Source organism: Bidens hawaiensis, unplaced genomic scaffold (assembly GCF_021521415.1).
Source record: "Bidens hawaiensis isolate Kalapana, Puna unplaced genomic scaffold, B.hawaiensis_p1.1 tig00046738_1, whole genome shotgun sequence".
Lineage (NCBI taxonomy): Eukaryota > Viridiplantae > Streptophyta > Magnoliopsida > Asterales > Asteraceae > Bidens > Bidens hawaiensis.
The window spans coordinates 21,873-38,986 of record NW_027498340.1 but is presented as its reverse complement, the minus strand read 5'-3'; the positions used below and the strand labels follow the sequence as shown (position 1 = coordinate 38,986).

The 17,114-nt window shown below is 34.8% G+C and overlaps 2 protein-coding genes, 1 non-coding gene and 1 pseudogene across 3 annotated transcripts; 2 read left to right on the top strand and 2 right to left on the bottom strand.

Moving 5' to 3' along the window:
* Positions 1 to 1,137: 1,137 nt before the first annotated feature.
* LOC143596584 (U4 spliceosomal RNA) lies at positions 1,138 to 1,278 on the bottom strand (annotated as a pseudogene).
* Positions 1,279 to 2,596: 1,318 nt separating this feature from the next.
* LOC143596585 (U4 spliceosomal RNA) lies at positions 2,597 to 2,749 on the bottom strand. The gene has a single exon (XR_013146737.1). It is a non-coding gene; the product is annotated as a U4 spliceosomal RNA (small nuclear RNA).
* Positions 2,750 to 3,062: 313 nt separating this feature from the next.
* LOC143596578 (phytyl ester synthase 1, chloroplastic-like) lies at positions 3,063 to 9,156 on the top strand. The gene is made up of 13 exons (XM_077075318.1): positions 3,063 to 3,479; positions 3,576 to 3,627; positions 3,965 to 4,020; positions 4,256 to 4,414; positions 4,505 to 4,609; positions 4,947 to 5,050; positions 5,134 to 5,255; positions 5,376 to 5,484; positions 6,366 to 6,496; positions 6,580 to 6,949; positions 7,749 to 7,862; positions 7,967 to 8,052; positions 8,822 to 9,156. The coding sequence occupies exons 1-13, from the start codon at positions 3,077 to 3,079 to the stop codon at positions 9,120 to 9,122; spliced, it is 2,112 nt and encodes a 703-aa protein (XP_076931433.1). The 5' UTR covers positions 3,063 to 3,076; the 3' UTR covers positions 9,123 to 9,156.
* A 4,558-nt stretch (positions 9,157 to 13,714) lies between these two features.
* Positions 13,715 to 17,114, top strand: LOC143596577 (uncharacterized). The gene is made up of 12 exons (XM_077075317.1): positions 13,715 to 13,836; positions 14,711 to 14,861; positions 14,933 to 14,998; positions 15,077 to 15,192; positions 15,276 to 15,329; positions 15,401 to 15,488; positions 15,601 to 15,693; positions 15,818 to 15,858; positions 16,337 to 16,390; positions 16,470 to 16,633; positions 16,731 to 16,800; positions 16,895 to 17,114. Exons 1-12 carry the CDS (start codon positions 13,741 to 13,743, stop codon positions 17,021 to 17,023), a joined length of 1,122 nt encoding a protein of 373 aa, XP_076931432.1. The 5' UTR covers positions 13,715 to 13,740; the 3' UTR covers positions 17,024 to 17,114.

Genomic DNA, 17,114 nt, shown 5'->3' with positions numbered 1-17,114 from the left:
AAACCATAAGACTTCACATTCGACTTCTAACGGTCAAACAGACCACTTGTAAATGTTAAAACCGATAAAAAAACTGTTCCATTTTACGCAAGAAAAATGATAGATACATTAAAAGATCAGAACTTTGTTCCACTACCGACATTTAAAAGTTGAGAAACAAAATAATCATTTATTAATTTGGAATGTATATGAAGCTGACAAGTTTAATCATTACAACCAAAAATGCAGTTTTCTTTGAAACAGAGGCAACACAATATTTTGATTAGGAGATGGATAAAACCGAAGAAACCAATCCAAAACTGAAAAAAACGAACCAAAACAAAAATCGAACTTACGGTTGGGTTTTGGTTTTGCATGTAATAAAAATCGTAATGACCAAACCAAATTTACTAATTTTCAATCTTTATTTCTAGTTATTTAAAACAATTTAAATAATAATACAATAATCAATTAGTTAGCAGTTAACAAAACGATGAATCCAAACCGAAGCGCGAACACCCTTAATTTGGATTTTGGTGAGCAAAGACACTCCCAATTACTTGTAATTCCATAATAATTTCATTTGAAAGCATTAATCAAACAGATTTAAAATAGTAACTGAATCCACCATACCTTTGCAGACTAGAATAGTAGATGAATCCAACAAAGACGGAGGAGCAACTAAAACTAATAATCGATGATCTGAAATAGAAAGATGAAATCAACATCGGTGGATTAAATAAATAAATTTAAAGAGAGTCAAAACATGACAGCGATTAATCTAATCTCACCAAACCCCCGATCACAGAAAAATGAAAGCAAATAATCATTACCTAATTAGTTATGGGCTATTGATTGATGGGATTCAATGCATATATGTATGTATCTGAAAATGGACAAAATTGAGCTAGGGTTTGTTTGTTGAACTGAACTGAAATGAAATGATAGTGTAACTGAATCAATAATAATAATATTTGCTGTAATGTAATGGAGGATCAAGTCAACAAAGCTGCAAAAAGGGCTCCCCATCTCATTCTCACACTTTGGGCCGAATAATTATATTTTATTATACTATTTAGGGTCGGTTACTCTTTGAAAATTTGATTCATTAGTTTTATTATTCTTGTCCGTTAAAGCAAGTCCCACTTTAGCACCCTTGAAAAGGGAGTCCTTCCAGAAATTCTCGATGGCTAAGGAGACCCAAAGCCAAAGAGGGGGTTTGGAAATAGTTTTCAACCAGCAATTGACGCGCGTCGGTTATTGCCTCATTAGCTGCGTCATTGCCCCAAGCGCAAAGATACTTTAGCTCTTCCCCGACCCCTCCTTTTATACGCCACAATCTCTGCTTTCTTTCTTCCCTACCCTTATGTGGGATATAGTTGAAGGCCATAAAGTTTAACTTCTCAGTCTTCGTGTTTCTATCCAAACTTCTAAACATTCTCTTCTATCATGAGTAGAAAACATCATAAAACTTGCTGCCATTCAATGACGATATCTTTTTATAGGTCCTACCATGTATGTATGATCAAACTTAAAACTTTTCAATTTGTAAGTCTTGTTATATATTTAGACATGTTTTGCAATTTTGTATTTTTTGTAGATTAGAACACTCAAAACATATGATCAAAAGACGACCATCATGAATCAGAATTCCCCAGCAGCATAGCTCATTTGTCTCTCGTTACAAGCATAAACATGTGTACATAAGATGAATACGCCGCCTTAACATTTTTCGTAGACCTACAGCGAACTTTAAGCAGTTGTTAGCCTAATGCAACTATGCAAGCATCCCCAATTATCAAAATTTAAGTGTTTTTAACATATTTAAAAAGAAACAAAATAAACAAAATTTAAGTGTCTTAGAAATATTTAGAAATTTAAAATTAAGTTTTTAAAAATATTTATAAACTTATATTTTAAAACCCTAAAACTATTTTATAAAAGTTAGGTAAAAATATTTACCACGTAGGCACAAGAAATAGGTTGCCAAATTGGCGAAAGCTCATTGGGTTAAGAGCTATTTTGTATTTGTAAAAGACAAAGTCGGTGGCTAATTTTGTAATTTTTGTTAGTAGGGATGAGATCAGTACCATATCAATATCGAAAATATCAAAAAGAATAAAGTATAAACCACACCGAACCGATTGTATAGTTTGGTACTGCTACAACTGAACATACATAAAACATGAAAAAACAATATTAGTACCAAATGTGGGTCAATCAGTACAAAATTGCTCTCCCTATTTTACATTCAACTGGTCAACCAAGCGATTTTCCCTTTCTATTGTTGTGTGCAATTAGATTTTCGGGGACCAAGCGATTTTCCCTTTCTATTGTTGTGTGCAATTAGATTTTCCCTTTCTATTGTCGTGTACAAAATTGCACGCTTCTAAATCCAAATGTTTATACAAGACTCTTTCTCTTCCACCCGAAGTGTTCTCAATGGTTGTGTCGTCCGTTGTATTCCCGGCTGGGAACATGAAGAAAATAGGAATGGGTTAATAGTTTACATGTATTTATCTTGCCTCAGTCCTCAAATCTCTTTTTGTAGCAATTCAATTTGTCTGAGTATGTCTTACAGAAAAACTTCATTAAAAAATTAAACTTGTTATTGTAGGACTTTACCCTCAAGAGGGAGTCCTTCCAGAAATTCTCGATGGCTAAGGGAGACCCAAAACCAAGGAGGGGGTTTGGAAATAGTTTTCAACCAGCAATTGACGCGCCTTAGTTATTACCTCATTAGCTGCGTCATTGCCCCAAGCGCAAAGATACCTTCAACTTGCCCCAACCTCTCCTTTTATACACCCCAGTCTCCATTTATTTTCATACCCTCTACCGATGTGGGATATAGTTATTGGTTATCAACTCATTAAACTTCTAAATACCACCAACCTTATATTTATATTCCACTATAAATAAATCAAAATCTGTAACAATATTATATCTATGTCATTCATATTTCATGATACATGGAAACCACATTTCACTATGTTTCCAACCTCACTAGAACACGTAACCCGCATCCATTTCTTCGCAATTCTTGTAACCGAGTTCGAAACAGCCAGTTTTTAATCTCCCTAAAACTCCTTGAATCATAATGGCCTTAACTATGAGCTTTTCAACTATCCCATCATCACCACTTTTGACTCTAAACGAGCACCCGAGGGCGCGTTCACATGCTCTTGTTAGGAGTTTAGGTGGTGGGGATCCGGTAACCGTGCATCCTATGGAGTCAGTTAGAATTAACGATGTGTGTATTGTTAATAGGAAGGATATTGGTGTAGCTTGTTATGATAATGGTGGAAAAGATAAAGGGCAAAATGGTCCTAAAGAGTTGGAACCTTTGTGGGCTGATGGTTATGGGACTCAAGGCTTAAGGGATTACATTGATCTGGCCATGGGTATGATTAAAAGTGACGATGGAGGCCCGCCTAGGTGGTTTTGCCCTGTTGCGTGTGGCAGACCGTTAAAAGATTCTCCTGTTCTTTTGTATATACCTGGTAACCGGTGTTCAGTTGTAACATATTTGTTTAGCGTTTGTAAACATGTTTTTTTTTCCGGCTATATATCATGATACAATGTGATTATTTGTGTAGGACTGGATGGAACCGGAGCCGGTCTTGTTGTACATGAGAAAGCTTTAGGAAAGTGAGTTTCACTTGATCATGTATCATGTGTGCGCACGAGTGTGTATAAGAGTATAAAAAGTTATTCGTTAACGCATAAAAACTATATAATACTTCTGTAATATTACATATTCATTGAATTTATGCAACATAATAGTTTGCATCAGTGTCATAACAATCCAGTTTTGATTGTTTTCTGTTGAAGTATTGTTATTTCTATATAGAGTTTAAATTATCACATTTTGAAAACAAGAATAAACTTCCTCAAGAGAGTAGAATAAAGAGGTCGAAGTTAACTGTTGTTTGTTTCTATATGGAACGATTTTATAACGTGCGCATTTTATGAACTTGAATGGCAGGGTTTTTCATGTGCAATGCTTGCATATCCCGGCTTGGGATCGAACATCACTGGCGGGTAATTATCATGATCCATTCATCATATAATATATTGATTTGGGAAAAAAAAATATTTTTACCTTGTTCAGTTCCTAGACCTGACGCTGTTTTGACCCATCACCCAACCCGACCTGCCTGTTTTGCCAGACTTACTTTTGTACTTGGTTTAAATTTCACATACATATATTACAAGTTTTTATTCATATGCCTCTTCAGCAACCTGTAATTTCATAAAATTCTTATTATTTATGAAGGTTTGATTCAAATAGTGGAAGAAACTGTGATGAATGAGCATGCTTTGTCCGGTAATAAGCCAATCTATTTGCTCGGGGAGTCTTTTGGAGGAGCCTTAGCACTCGCAGTCGCTGCTCGTAATCCTACAATTGACTTAATACTTATCCTAGCAAACCCAGGTCCCCTCTTAAATAGTTTTCTTGTATTTAAGTTTTTTGATTACCTTTTATAAATGCAAAATTGTATTAAATTTGACTAACCTATTTCAGCAACTTCCTATGAGAGGTCACCATTGCACCCTGTAGTAGCATTCCTGAGGTCTCTGCCGGAAGAATATTATGCGACATTTCCTTATATCACCAGCTTTCTTCTAGGTACGTTACATGAAACCATCGAGTTCGATTTATGTTTCTGGTATTTGTTGTTTCAAATGTACCACATACTAATTGGTGAATAATTTAGGTACCTCTAATATTAAATATAGAGGTGCAACTAAATTACAAGATAACGAGAAAATGATAAAACGTCAATAACTGTCCTAATATCAAACTAAAGATAGATTAATGACTAACAAACGAACTTAAAGATACCTGATAAATCAAATAATAATATAATAACTATAATAGATAATAAACCCAGGTAGCAATTTCTTATACAATGCGTCCTGATGATCTGATATTTTATTTACTCCAATATTTCTTTTGTTTTCAGGTGATTTTGTAAAGATGGCAACGGTTAAAATGGATGGTACAAACCAGTCTCTGTCCCCAGTTCAACTTCTAAGCCATATAACTCAAAATCTACCACTCTTTTCAGTAAGATTTACCGCAACTTTTATCTCTTTCATTTGATTCTTTTATACAAATATTGTCATTTTAATGTATACTTTTCCTGATAGGTGCTGACCAAAATAGTACCAAGAGATACTCTTAAATGGCGAATCGATCTACTTGAAGCAGCAGCTGCGTATGCTAATTCTCGTCTTCATGTTGTTACGGCTCAAGTACTTGTGCTTGCCAGGTTTCATTCTTCTATAAGTGATGCAGATCACAACTTAATTATCATTAGTTGAAACTCTGTGTATGTTCTCATATGCTCTTAATTATGCAAACTAATATTTCAAAGATATTTGCATTTTAGTGGCAAGGATAACCTCATACCGAGTAAAAATGAGGCCCAGAGGCTTTCACGAGTACTGAAGCGCTGCCAAATACGCGTGTTTGAGGAAAATGGCCACACAATCCTGATGGTATTATGATCAAAATATACATAAGAAATATATAAAAACTACAAAACAATTAAACTTCAAAAAATGTTTTTATAAGTATTATTTATAAAAGCTTTTATGAAATAATTGTCAAAAGAAAATTCAAAAGAATTAAATTAAAAAAGAATTAAAAAAATAAGGTTGGTGGGACCACAGTGCAGATCTGCTATGCCAGATGGAAATTTGTTGCGTCAGATGGAAATATGAAGCAACAAAGTACGCGCGTGTCAAGCTCTGGTTGATTAGTAATATTAAAAAGGAGTAAACTGTAGTTTTCGTCCCTGTAGTTTGTCCAAATATGCGGTTTTAGTCTAATAGTTTCACATTTGCGATTTTCGTCCCTGTGGTTTCATTTCACTTGCAATTAAACCCGACCCCACTAGCCCCATTAAGTCTGGTCGTTAAATCCATCAGCATGCCATTCACGTGAGGGGCTGTGGTGTATTTGGGGGGAAAAAAAGGACAAAACTGCCCCTCACATGAATGGCACGCTGATGGATTTAAGGACCAGACTTAACAGGATTAGTAGGGTCGGGTTTAATTGCAAGTAAAATGAAACCGCAGAGGCAAAAATAACAAATTTGAAACTATTGGACTAAAACAACATATTTGACAAACCACAGAAACGAAAACCGCAGTTTACTCTATTAAAAAGTCAAGGTTATTTTGTTAATTTCTCTTGTCAATGTGGCCATTCGCGTGATTTTCCCAATAATTAACAAACAATGTAACTGTCAACTAAAACTAGTTTCATATCTAACAGAGTATGAACTATAGTCTATAAGTAACTATCACTATGCTCTATACTCTAAAGTAGCTGCAGTTAATAAAAAATAAACATTCCATTTTGTCGGTGCACGCAGGAGACTGGTGTTAACGTGTTGTCCGCTATCAAAACTACGCACATTTACAGACGTTCTTCTAAGCACGACATCTTAAATGACTTTTTGCCTCCTAGTAGCATAGACTTCAGAACCACTCCAATGGATAACTGGTAACAAGCATGTATCTTGACTTTGATTTTATTATTACACCATTAAACACTACAAAACTTAAGATATGCTGCCATTAATATAGGTGGTACAGGCTTTCTATGGGTGCAGCAATGTTTTCAACTTTGGAGGATGGGAAAATAGTGAGAGGGCTTGCAGGGGTTCCGGACGAAGGGCCTGTGTTGCTAATCGGTAATCATATGCTATGGGGATTTGACGCTTTCCCTTTCGTTATGCAGTTTTTGAGGGAAAAAAAAGTTGTGCTTCATGCTTTAGCTCACCCGGAAACTTTTGCATTCAATGTTGAAGATGAATATCTGATGGTTCCTTATACTGATATGTTGAAGTTGTTTGGTGCGATTCCGGTTTCTGCAAGAAACCTTTTTAGATTGTTATCAAGAAAGTCTTTCACTTTACTTTACCCAGGTGGATTGCGCGAGGCTTTTCATCGTAAGGTTAGGTGTCAAAATCTCATTGGTTAAACGAGATACTACTTCATATTTGTTTTTTAGTCCAAAATCGTGTCAGTTTTGGTTTAGGCTTGATGTGTCATCACATGATTGGTTGCTCCTTTGCGCCATTTTCGGTTTATTAGCCCTAAACCATGCAAATGTTTATATTTTAATTCCATGTGACATTGATGGGGCTCTATACTTTCTTGTAATCATTTTTAAGAGTCAAAAATTTTGAGTTCGGTTCCCTCTGTTTATGATTTTTTTTTAATACATACTTTCGCCCGCCTCCCTCAGCGTTTTCGTCCAAGCTTCGTCATCTGTCAAATGGTTATATCTTTTTGGCATTTTAAATTTTAATAGTCCAAATTATAATTCATTGGCCAATAATACCACACCGACAATTTAACCAATGACACGCCTAGCTTACAGTTTCGTTGCCAGGGGCAATAGCCCATTAATGGCACGGCATGGGAGCAGACAGCCACAAGGTTACTACTTCGTTAGAGCGGGGTTACCCTTGATAACGAAAGTGAAAGCTAAGAGTGTCATTGGTCAAGTTATCTGTATGGATTATTAATTTATTATGAGTCAATGCGTGACAGTTTGGGGTTATTAAAATCCAATTTGTCTGTATATATAACATTGGTCAAATGATTATCTTGGTAAACTATATATGCCTTAAAATGGCCGTTCCGGTGATTTTCCCCTTTATATAGTTTTCGTATTAATCTTTTTAAAGCGAACACGCTTTTGTTATAAAAACTTTTGATTTTTTTTTTTTTTAATTTGTGGTCAACAGGGAGAAGCTGGCAAGTTATTTTGGCCTGATAAACAAGAATTTGTAAGAATGGCAGTGAAGTTTGGTGCCACCATTATACCATTTGGAGTTGTTGGGGAAGATGACATATCAGAAGTACTAACACACTCACATACTTCAAATATGTACTTGATTATTGAAGTTAAAAAACTAGTTTACAACTTTATCTTAACTTATTTCAATCTATACTTTGTTGTCAGCTAAAGGTTGATTATGATGAAATGAAGAGAAACCCTTTACTAAATCGGATGGTAATTCAATTAAATCAAGGGAGAACAAACGTGAGGTGATCATTTTATCTTTATGGTACTTTAATTTTTAATGTGTTTTAAAACTATTAGCATGTTTTAAGCACACCTTTTAGACAAAGTCACATTCAGCGTCCCCAAAAAAAATCACCCATAACGTTAAAGAACACTTCCAATAAATCATAAATCATTTGAATTAGAAAGTAAGAATATTGTGCATCTTATAATCATATTTAGCATGTTACCTTTTCATAATGGAATCCTAAATTGAAAAGAAAGTATTTGTTGTTTAAGTTATTTATTTTTTGAGGTATAAAAATGTGCATCATGTAGGTGCTTGTTATTCAATATTGCAGATGGAGGTGACAAAATGATGGGTTGGGTTGGGTTGGGTTGGGTTGGGTAAGTTGGGTTAGGTGGTCAAATCGGTTAGCTATAGTGGGTCGGGTGTTGGTAAGTTGGTTAGGTGGTCAAGTCGGATGGCTTTAGTAGTCGGATATATATTATCCTTTCTAAAATCATTTTATGCATAAATTGCAACCATTGTGTTATTATGATGTTAATCTACGCATTTGTTAAACAACTAAAGTTGTATGTAGAAAAATAAAATATGGTCTGACTTATGCAATTGAAATGCTTAACTCGTTACTCGTTAGACATGTTTTCTCTCTTCTGGGTAACTATTTTGATTTGATTCATATAAGATTATGCATAACAAACATTTAGCAGTTCATGAGTACTAACTCAAAGTTCTACCTTCTTACATGTGTTTTTTTCTCATTTGTATGTTATATTCTTTGATGATAGAAAGGAGATGGGCGGAGAGATTTCTAACCAACAACTTCATTTTCCTATCTTTTTACCGAAGCTACCAGGTCGACTCTACTATTTGTTTGGAAAACCGATACAGACAAAAGGAAAAGAAAATATGTTAGATGACAAAGTTTATTTGGGAGAGTTATATTCGCAAATAAGATGCAATGTTGAAAAAAATATGGCTTATCTGTTATATAAGCGAAAGGAAGATCCTTATAGAAGTGTTGTTGAGAGGCTCAAGTGGGTAAGGGATAATGGATCTTTAGATCAAATTCCGTCATTCGATCCATAAACCGTATATGCCAAATCATTCATATACATCGCATTTTGTATACGTGTGTAGATGTAAGTTGTCAAGTGTGAAAGATAATATTTTGCAATGCTTGTTATTACTTTCTTTTGTCATTCAACCATTTTGTTAAAACAACTTTAAAAAGCTCTTAAATTACTTTCTTAGAGGATCCAGAAATTTGTTGTCATACGGTGAATATTGTGTAAAGCTACATAAATCAAACGTTCTACGTTAAGCAGTGATATATAGGTCACTCCCACCCATTTATATTAACTTTTCTTTTTCTAACGACAAGAAAACCCGGAAAAAGGTCGAAATGACACCAGGGGAAATTGGAACAGTAATAGAACAGAAAAAAAATGAGAACAAGAAACGACGACAAAGGAACACAACACCAACAGCACCCCACGCCTCCCTACAAACAAGATTGAGGGGAAATAATCCAGTCAGCTAGACAGTCTTTAAAGATCTTAGCGTAACGCTCTTATGTGAGATTTGTCTCATCCATATACACATTTTTCATGTATTTGTCATACTTTAATCGTCTATAATTGTTATCATTAAAATATACTCTACTTGAATGTTGTTTCTTTATCATGTATGTTTATTTATATTGAAAGCATGTTAAAATGATATAATTATGCCAGAGAAAATAAAAGGCATGAAGAATGTGTAACCCTAGGGCGAACACTATCCCAAGCGATGACATGTTGATTTTGCCTTTAAAATCAGACTTAAAAACTTTTAGTGAATACCACACCTCTTATAATTTATACCTAAAATCCTCCTAATATCAATTTTGTGTGATTCCATTGTGTCACCTCAAAATAAAAAAAGCTCACGTTAAATGGACGGGGCACTCATATGAGTAGAGTGCATGACTTTCAAATCATATGGTAACACAGACACATAGCTGCCACCCCATGTTGCTTCATTCCATGACAAATGTTTACATCATACAATCAATTACTTGAAAAACTAAAATGAATTAGTAATTAATTTATTACACATTATCATCACATATAAATACTACTAACCATTCACTATTTTTATTCATTCAAAATTTTCACCATATTTATTCACTCAAACATGCTTCGCCATTTATATTAAATTTTTGTATCTTAATTTTTTGGTTTGAATTGTCGTGTTTCATTTTTGTAGTATTCAATCATGTAGTATTTTTAATTTTAACGAAATTTTGATTTTAATTACATTTAATTGTTTAATTTATTTTAGATTAGAAAAAAGAAAACGCTCTATGTTACTTCTGAGTAAGTGTTGCCAATATTTTATGGTTGGGAAAATTTCCAAAATAGCCCTTTTTAGATAGAGAATTCTCAAAGTAGCCCTTTTTTCCTTAGAATTATTTAAAATTTGGACTTGAGAGAGACTTTGGGAAAAGAAAATTATTATGGGGTAGCAGACAAAATCTTAAAAGAAAGGGAGGGAGCAAGTAAGATTTGAGAAAATATTGAAGGTAAAGTTTAAATTTTTTGAAATATGAAAGGAAAAGTTCAATTTTTTTCTAAACTTTTTTTTCTCAAACAACAGTCTCCCAAGCTTTTTTTTTTATATTTTCTATCTGGTTAGTTCATATTTTCAAATTTTTGTAAAATATATTTTTTACAATTATACCCCACCATCACCACCGCCCCATCACCACCACCGTCACTACCACCATATCCGCCTCCAACACCGCTGCACCCGTCACCGCTGCATCATAGCCGCTGTCGCCCCCACCCCATCACCACCACCATCTCGGATATGCTCCTCCGCCGTTAATGATTTAAAAAAAACAAAAAATAAGAAACCATCTACACAATTATGTATCTATTTAAACACGATAAAAAGTTACTCAAATTACATAACTTGTAGAGAGAGAAACGAGTTTTAGAGAGAGAAACAGAGATATATGATGCACAGCGTGAAGAAGAAGAACTTGCATTAGAATTCTTATTATAATATCATTTTTGCAGTTAATAATAAAGTGTATAAATAAATATCTGTGATGGTGATGGTGATGGTGATGGACGGTAACGAGAGTTGTAGCAGCAGAAGCATGGATTCATCGCCGTCACGGTCGGTGGCGAACAGTTCGACGACCGTCCAGCGGCATCAGATGAAGAAGCTAGAGGTTTATAATGAGGTGCTTAATCGCCTTAAGGAGGCTAATAATGAAGAGGCGAATGAACCTAGATTTGAGGCCGGTGACGGTGGTGGTGATAGGGTGGGGGCGACGGCGGCTATGGTGCAGCGGTGATGGGTGCAGCGGTGTTGGAGGCGGCTATGGTAGTAGTGACGGTGGTGGTGACGGTGTTGATGATGGTGGTGGCGGTTCAGGGGTATAATTGTAAAAAATATATTTTACAAGAATTTGAAAATATGAAATGACAGGTAGGAAACATAAAGGTAGGGATTGTTTTTTGAGAAAAAAAAGTTTAAAAATGATTTGAATTTTTCCTTCAATATTTCAAAAAAATTGAAATTTACCTTTAATATTTTCTCAAATCTTACTTGCTTCCTCCCTTTCTTTTAAGATTTGGCCTACTACCCCATAATAATTTTTTTTCCCAAAGTCTCTCTCAAGTTCAAATTTTAAATAATTCTAAGAAAAAAAAGACTACTTTGAGAATCCTCTCTCTAAAAAGAGCTATTTTTAAAATTTTCCCTTTATGGTTTATGTGTATATGACTATACGAGTGTAGAAATTGAGGCAACCATATAGGATTAACCGACACATAAGTAATACCAAGCATCTTACTATCGTTGGACCCACCCGCATCAAAATGTGTGGAGTTAAACATGTTTAATGTGGTTAAAGTAAAATTAAATTATTACAAATGTTTAGTTTGTACAGAGTTAAAATAACACACACAGTCACTCTCACAACGAATTTTTTGTAATTATAGGTGGTTTAGAGAAATATTTTGTATTTCTAGGTGGTTTGCTAACTTTTTTGTAAAAACGGATAACTCGCAAGGGGGGCCTGCGAGTTTTAACAACTTCTTTAAACTCGCAGGGGGGCCTGCGAGTTTTAAAAAAACCTAACGCATATTTTAAAGTCGCAAGGGTGGATAGCGATTTTTGATACATCAAATCTCAATAAGAGGATCTTCATTTTTATTCTCCTTTTTGATACACCATATTTTTGTTAAACATATACCGCGTGGGTACGTAGTGGCGGATCTAGAAAACTATTTCAGGGGTAGCGAAAAAAAAATTTTAACCATACATTAAGACAAAAAAAGCTTTTCCCGCAGTTTCAAGTTTAAGGGGCCCGATTAAGTGTTTCGTGCGTAGCGGAGCCTGGTAACGCGTTTTGCTTGTGCAGGTGTCTCGTTACGCGTTTGGCACGTCCCGGGCTCAGCTTCGTGTTGCAAGCGTACTGGCGTCCTGTTAACCCATTTGCAATGGCAGATTAAAACAATTTGGTTTATAATAGGTCACATCAAAATAACCTAAACTTGTTTGCTTGATGATATTGTAAAAATTATTCAAACTTATTAACCTACTAATCAATGATTTTATTGATATCTTTCGATCAGATCAAACACATATTGTTAATGAGTAGTTTTAAAGTTTACTCAACTAAAATATTGATAATCACAATATTTAATTAAGTAAGAAAATAAAAGAGTCGCACATTTTTGAACTTGAAGTTGGAATACTTAAACTTGGTGATAAACAATGTCATCGTTTTCTTTTCTTTGACGTTTAAAAAGGTTGCTAATAAGAGGCTGTTTACTTACCTTCAAAGTTTCCTAAACAAAATTTGAACCAAAAACCTAATATCAATTCCAATTTACACATAAAACTAAAGTGCTAAATCCCTTATTAATTCCAACTAAACATAACCCTAAATACCTAATCAATTCCAATTTAAACATAAACCTTAAATCCCAAATTAATTCCAATTTAAACATAACCCTAACTCCCCAAATACAATAAATCTTACCGGAAAGAAGGAGAGGCCGGAGGTGGAGTGGCTAAGTGAACTGGTGGTGGCTGGAGGGGGAGGTGGCTGGTGGCGGACTGGCGGTAGGTGACTGGAGGTGGAGGTGTCGTGGTGGTGGCTGGTTGCAGTGTTGTTAGCAAAGTACCAGGTCTGAGGTCTGCTCCTTTTTTTTATTGTATTATTTGGGTTATCGGGGTTTTTTGGTTTAGGCTTTATAATTTAAGTGGGTTTTTGTTGGGTTTAAGTATTAAATTGGTCGGGCTTAAAATACATAGGGGTAACGTTATTTTTTGTTCAGGGGTAACGAAACACGAAAACCAACCAATTTTTTTTTTTACACTACCAATAAAACGTTGAGGAGTAGCGGAGGCTACCCTCCTCATAAGCTATATCCGCCACTGGTGGGTAGGCAGAGAATAAAAATAGAGATCCTCTCATTGAGATTTGACGTATCAAAATTCGCTACCTACCCTTACGACTTAAAATATGCGTCAGGTTTTTTTAAAACTCGTAGTCACCTTGCGAGTTATCCATTTTCAAAAAAAAACATTTAGAAATACTTTTTAAGTATTTCTGTAAGGTGTAAACCACCTATCATTACAAAAAATTCCTCTCACAACGCCGCAAAAACACACACTCCGAACCATCACCACCGAGAATAAAATGAAGAATATTCCGATCATCCTCATGGGCTGCGGCGGCGTTGGGAGACAACTCCTCCAACACGTAGTCGCTTGTCGGACCCTTCACGCAAACATGGTACAACAACAACAACAATAATAATAATATTTTCATTCGATTATTATACGCTTTTGTACGATGAACTGCAATATATTTCGAGATCAATTTTTAATTTTAGATACAAAGGTAATTATAATTAGTTTCGATTAATTTAATGCAGGTTAATTAGAAGTTTAGAACCCTATGTATTGTTTGATAAGTAACTTGATTTTAATAGTAAATCAAATTGCGCACTTTGACTTTTGAGGTCAAACTAATTATAATTTTGACTTGCAAATTGATATGATTTATGTTACAACGGGCACTTGAGTTTTGAGGTCAAATAATATTAGTGGTGTAAACAAGCCCGAGTTTAGCAAATGACAGCTCGAGCTTAGCTCAGTTGGAGCTTTGTTTTTAAAGCTTGTGCTCTGTTTGTGGGCAGATTTTTTCATGCTCGAGCCCGCCTCATTTATTAATTATTAGTTAATTTGTTTATTTATAGTTATTTTTTATAAATTTTATTACAGCATTACGTATAAAAAATTATTTATGTAAATATATATTTAGTATATTAAATAAAAATGAAAAGTAATTACCAAGCTCGTGAGCCAGCTCGAGCACAATAAGTGAAGCTCATGGTAGGTTACTAAATAAACTTATTTTTAGGCTCAGGCTCGGGATCGTTTAGGCTCGCGAGCCGGATCGGGCTCGATAAGTGAAGCTCGAGCTCGGTTAATAAACAAGATTATTTTTAGGCTCGGGCTCCAGCTTGGTTCATTTTGAGCTTTTTTCGAACCAATCTCGAGTAGCTCGCAAGTAGCTTGGCTTGTTTACACCCTTAAGGTCAACCGGATTATAACTTTGACTTACAAATTAATATGAGCCTGATTAATTTGTACACATTTGACAGGGAATTCATTTGAGAGTTGTAGGTGTATGTGACAGCAAAACATTTCTGGTTGCACCAGATGTGTTATCACAAGAGTTTGATGATGCATTTTTTACCGATATTTGCAAGACCAAGTCCAATAAATTGTCCCTCGAAAAGTGTTTCGCCTCTGGTAATCCCATTCACATAAGTTCAATATCATCTAAGTTAATTGAAATTTTGTTCTTTTTGTTGCTTCTATAGGTAAATGTGAAGCTTATTCATACTCTGAATTCAGGAGCAAACTCACTGGCATTGCTTCTCGTCTAGGTAAATTTATTGGCCCGTAAATAACGTATTAGTGTCAGTGTTAGTGCTAGTTTGTTACTTATTTAATTTACCATTTAGGTTTTGTGCTTGTTGATTGCTCTGCAAGTTCCGAGACCATTGAAGTTATTACCCAAACAATAAATTTAGGATGTTGTGCTGTGTTAGCTAATAAAAAACCTCTTACCGGTTCAATGGTAAGTTACTAAATTGTTAATTGTCCATTAACATTTTGCTCACTTGAAAGAATCATTTGATTATTGACATATGTCTTTTGCAGGAAGAATTTGACAAATTGTTGTTACAACCGCGTCGCATTAGGCATGAGTCAACCGTAAGTCGTGCTATCGTTATTAATTAGTCATGGAAATGTTGACCCGTTGAATTATGAATGGATCGATTTAGGTTGGTGCTGGTCTTCCTGTTATTGCATCATTAAACCGTATTATTTCATCCGGAGACGAGATTACTTGCATAGTTGGCAGCTTGAGTGGTAATGAAAACTGAATTTTAATAACTTGCATTTGTTAACAACTTAATATTGTGATTACATTACCCACAAAATTAATGAATCTTTTAACATCTTCTTTTGGACCCAAAAATAGGAACTTTGGGATATGTAATGAGCGAGGTAGAAAAAGGGAAACCGTTCAGTGAAGTTGTTAAAGCTGCTAGAAACCTTGGCTATACTGAACCAGGTCAAAACTTATTATAAAAGCATGTTATTATAGAATATCAAGATATATATACATTTGATGAATTAGACCAATCCGATTTATCAGATATGTAAAATTTTATTTGTTCTGTATTTCTATTTTTCAGATCCTCGTGATGATCTCAGCGGTATGGATGTTGCAAGGAAGGTCCTTATCTCATCTCTAATTCTGCATATTTAAAAAAAAATTGTAATCTTATAAGTTATATTGTTCACATTCGGTTTTTGGGTTTTTGTAAACCGTTTCAGGTTTTTTTTTTACAATGGATTTCTTTTGATTTCGGTTTTTTCTGCTTTACCATCTGGGCTTGAAAATTTTGCGTCTAAAAAATGGCCCAAAATAATGAATTTGGGTCTAATTTGTTTTTGTTAATTAATGATTGATTGTATATAACACATTTGGACCTAAAACTTTTGGGCTACACCATTTATTGATTCTTATACCTTACTAAAAAATAAATAGCGGTATTTTCGGTTCGGTTTTAGGTTGATATAAAAACCGAAACTGAAACCAAACCGAAAAATCGGTTTTTTAAAAACTTAAACCAAGCCATCAGTTTATTACTAGGTTCGGTTATTTTGGTTCAGTTGCATCAGTTTATTGTATTTTTTTTAATGTTGAACAGGGTTTAATCCTTGCACGACTTCTCGGCCAGCGTATTGAGATGAGCACCATCAAGGTATATTTTTGCGTGAGCACGCTAATGTCTGCTTGAATATTCTAGAATTATTCGTTTGTGACATTTGTATCTTCGCAAGATTCACAGCTTGTACCCGGATAAAATGGGGCCCGATACGATGAGCCTGGAAGACTTTTTATCAAGTGGCCTGCCATTGCTGGATAAAGATATTGAAGAACAAATCAAAAAAGCTTCTTCAAATGGCAAAGTTTTGCGCTATGTTTGTATCCTACAAAAATCATCGTACGCTTCAGTTTTATTTTATATCAACTATTTGTTGCATCTAACATAGATTACAATAACAATAGTGTTAACAATATCTTTTTGGAACTTGTAATAGGTGCATTATTGGACTCAATGAAGTCCCGAAAGATTCGGCTTTGGGCAGATTGAAAGGAAGCGACAATGTGGTAATTAAGTTTTTAAATTGTTATCGACAATGTGAAAACTTACTTTTTTTGTGTGTGTGTGTGTGTTATTGACTCGTCAAAAATGTGACTGCAGGTGGAGATCTACAGTCGATGTTACGATTCTCCAAACCCATTAGTGATTCAAGGTGCGGGAGCAGGTAATGATACTACAGCTGCTGGTGTTCTTGCTGACATCATTGATCTTCAGGATTTGTTTCCATAGATTAACATAGGGACATAGTCTGGATCTTATTTCATGCCAATGTTTTATGCTTCAAGTTAAGAGAGCATCTTTGTTGTTACAAACTTTATAC

Bases quoted from the DNA above. Each gene is read 5' to 3' on its own strand.
- LOC143596578 (XM_077075318.1), top strand. From the start codon at position 3,077: ATGGCCTTAACTATGAGCTTTTCAACTATCCCATCATCACCACTTTTG. The intron at 4,610-4,946 runs GTACGTTACATG...TTTTGTTTTCAG, and splicing joins TATCACCAGCTTTCTTCTAG to GTGATTTTGTAAAGATGGCA. The intron at 6,497-6,579 runs GTAACAAGCATG...CCATTAATATAG, and splicing joins ACCACTCCAATGGATAACTG to GTGGTACAGGCTTTCTATGG.
- LOC143596577 (XM_077075317.1), top strand. From the start codon at position 13,741: ATGAAGAATATTCCGATCATCCTCATGGGCTGCGGCGGCGTTGGGAGA. The intron at 14,999-15,076 runs GTAAATTTATTG...TTTACCATTTAG, and splicing joins TGGCATTGCTTCTCGTCTAG to GTTTTGTGCTTGTTGATTGC. The intron at 15,489-15,600 runs GTAATGAAAACT...ACCCAAAAATAG, and splicing joins CATAGTTGGCAGCTTGAGTG to GAACTTTGGGATATGTAATG.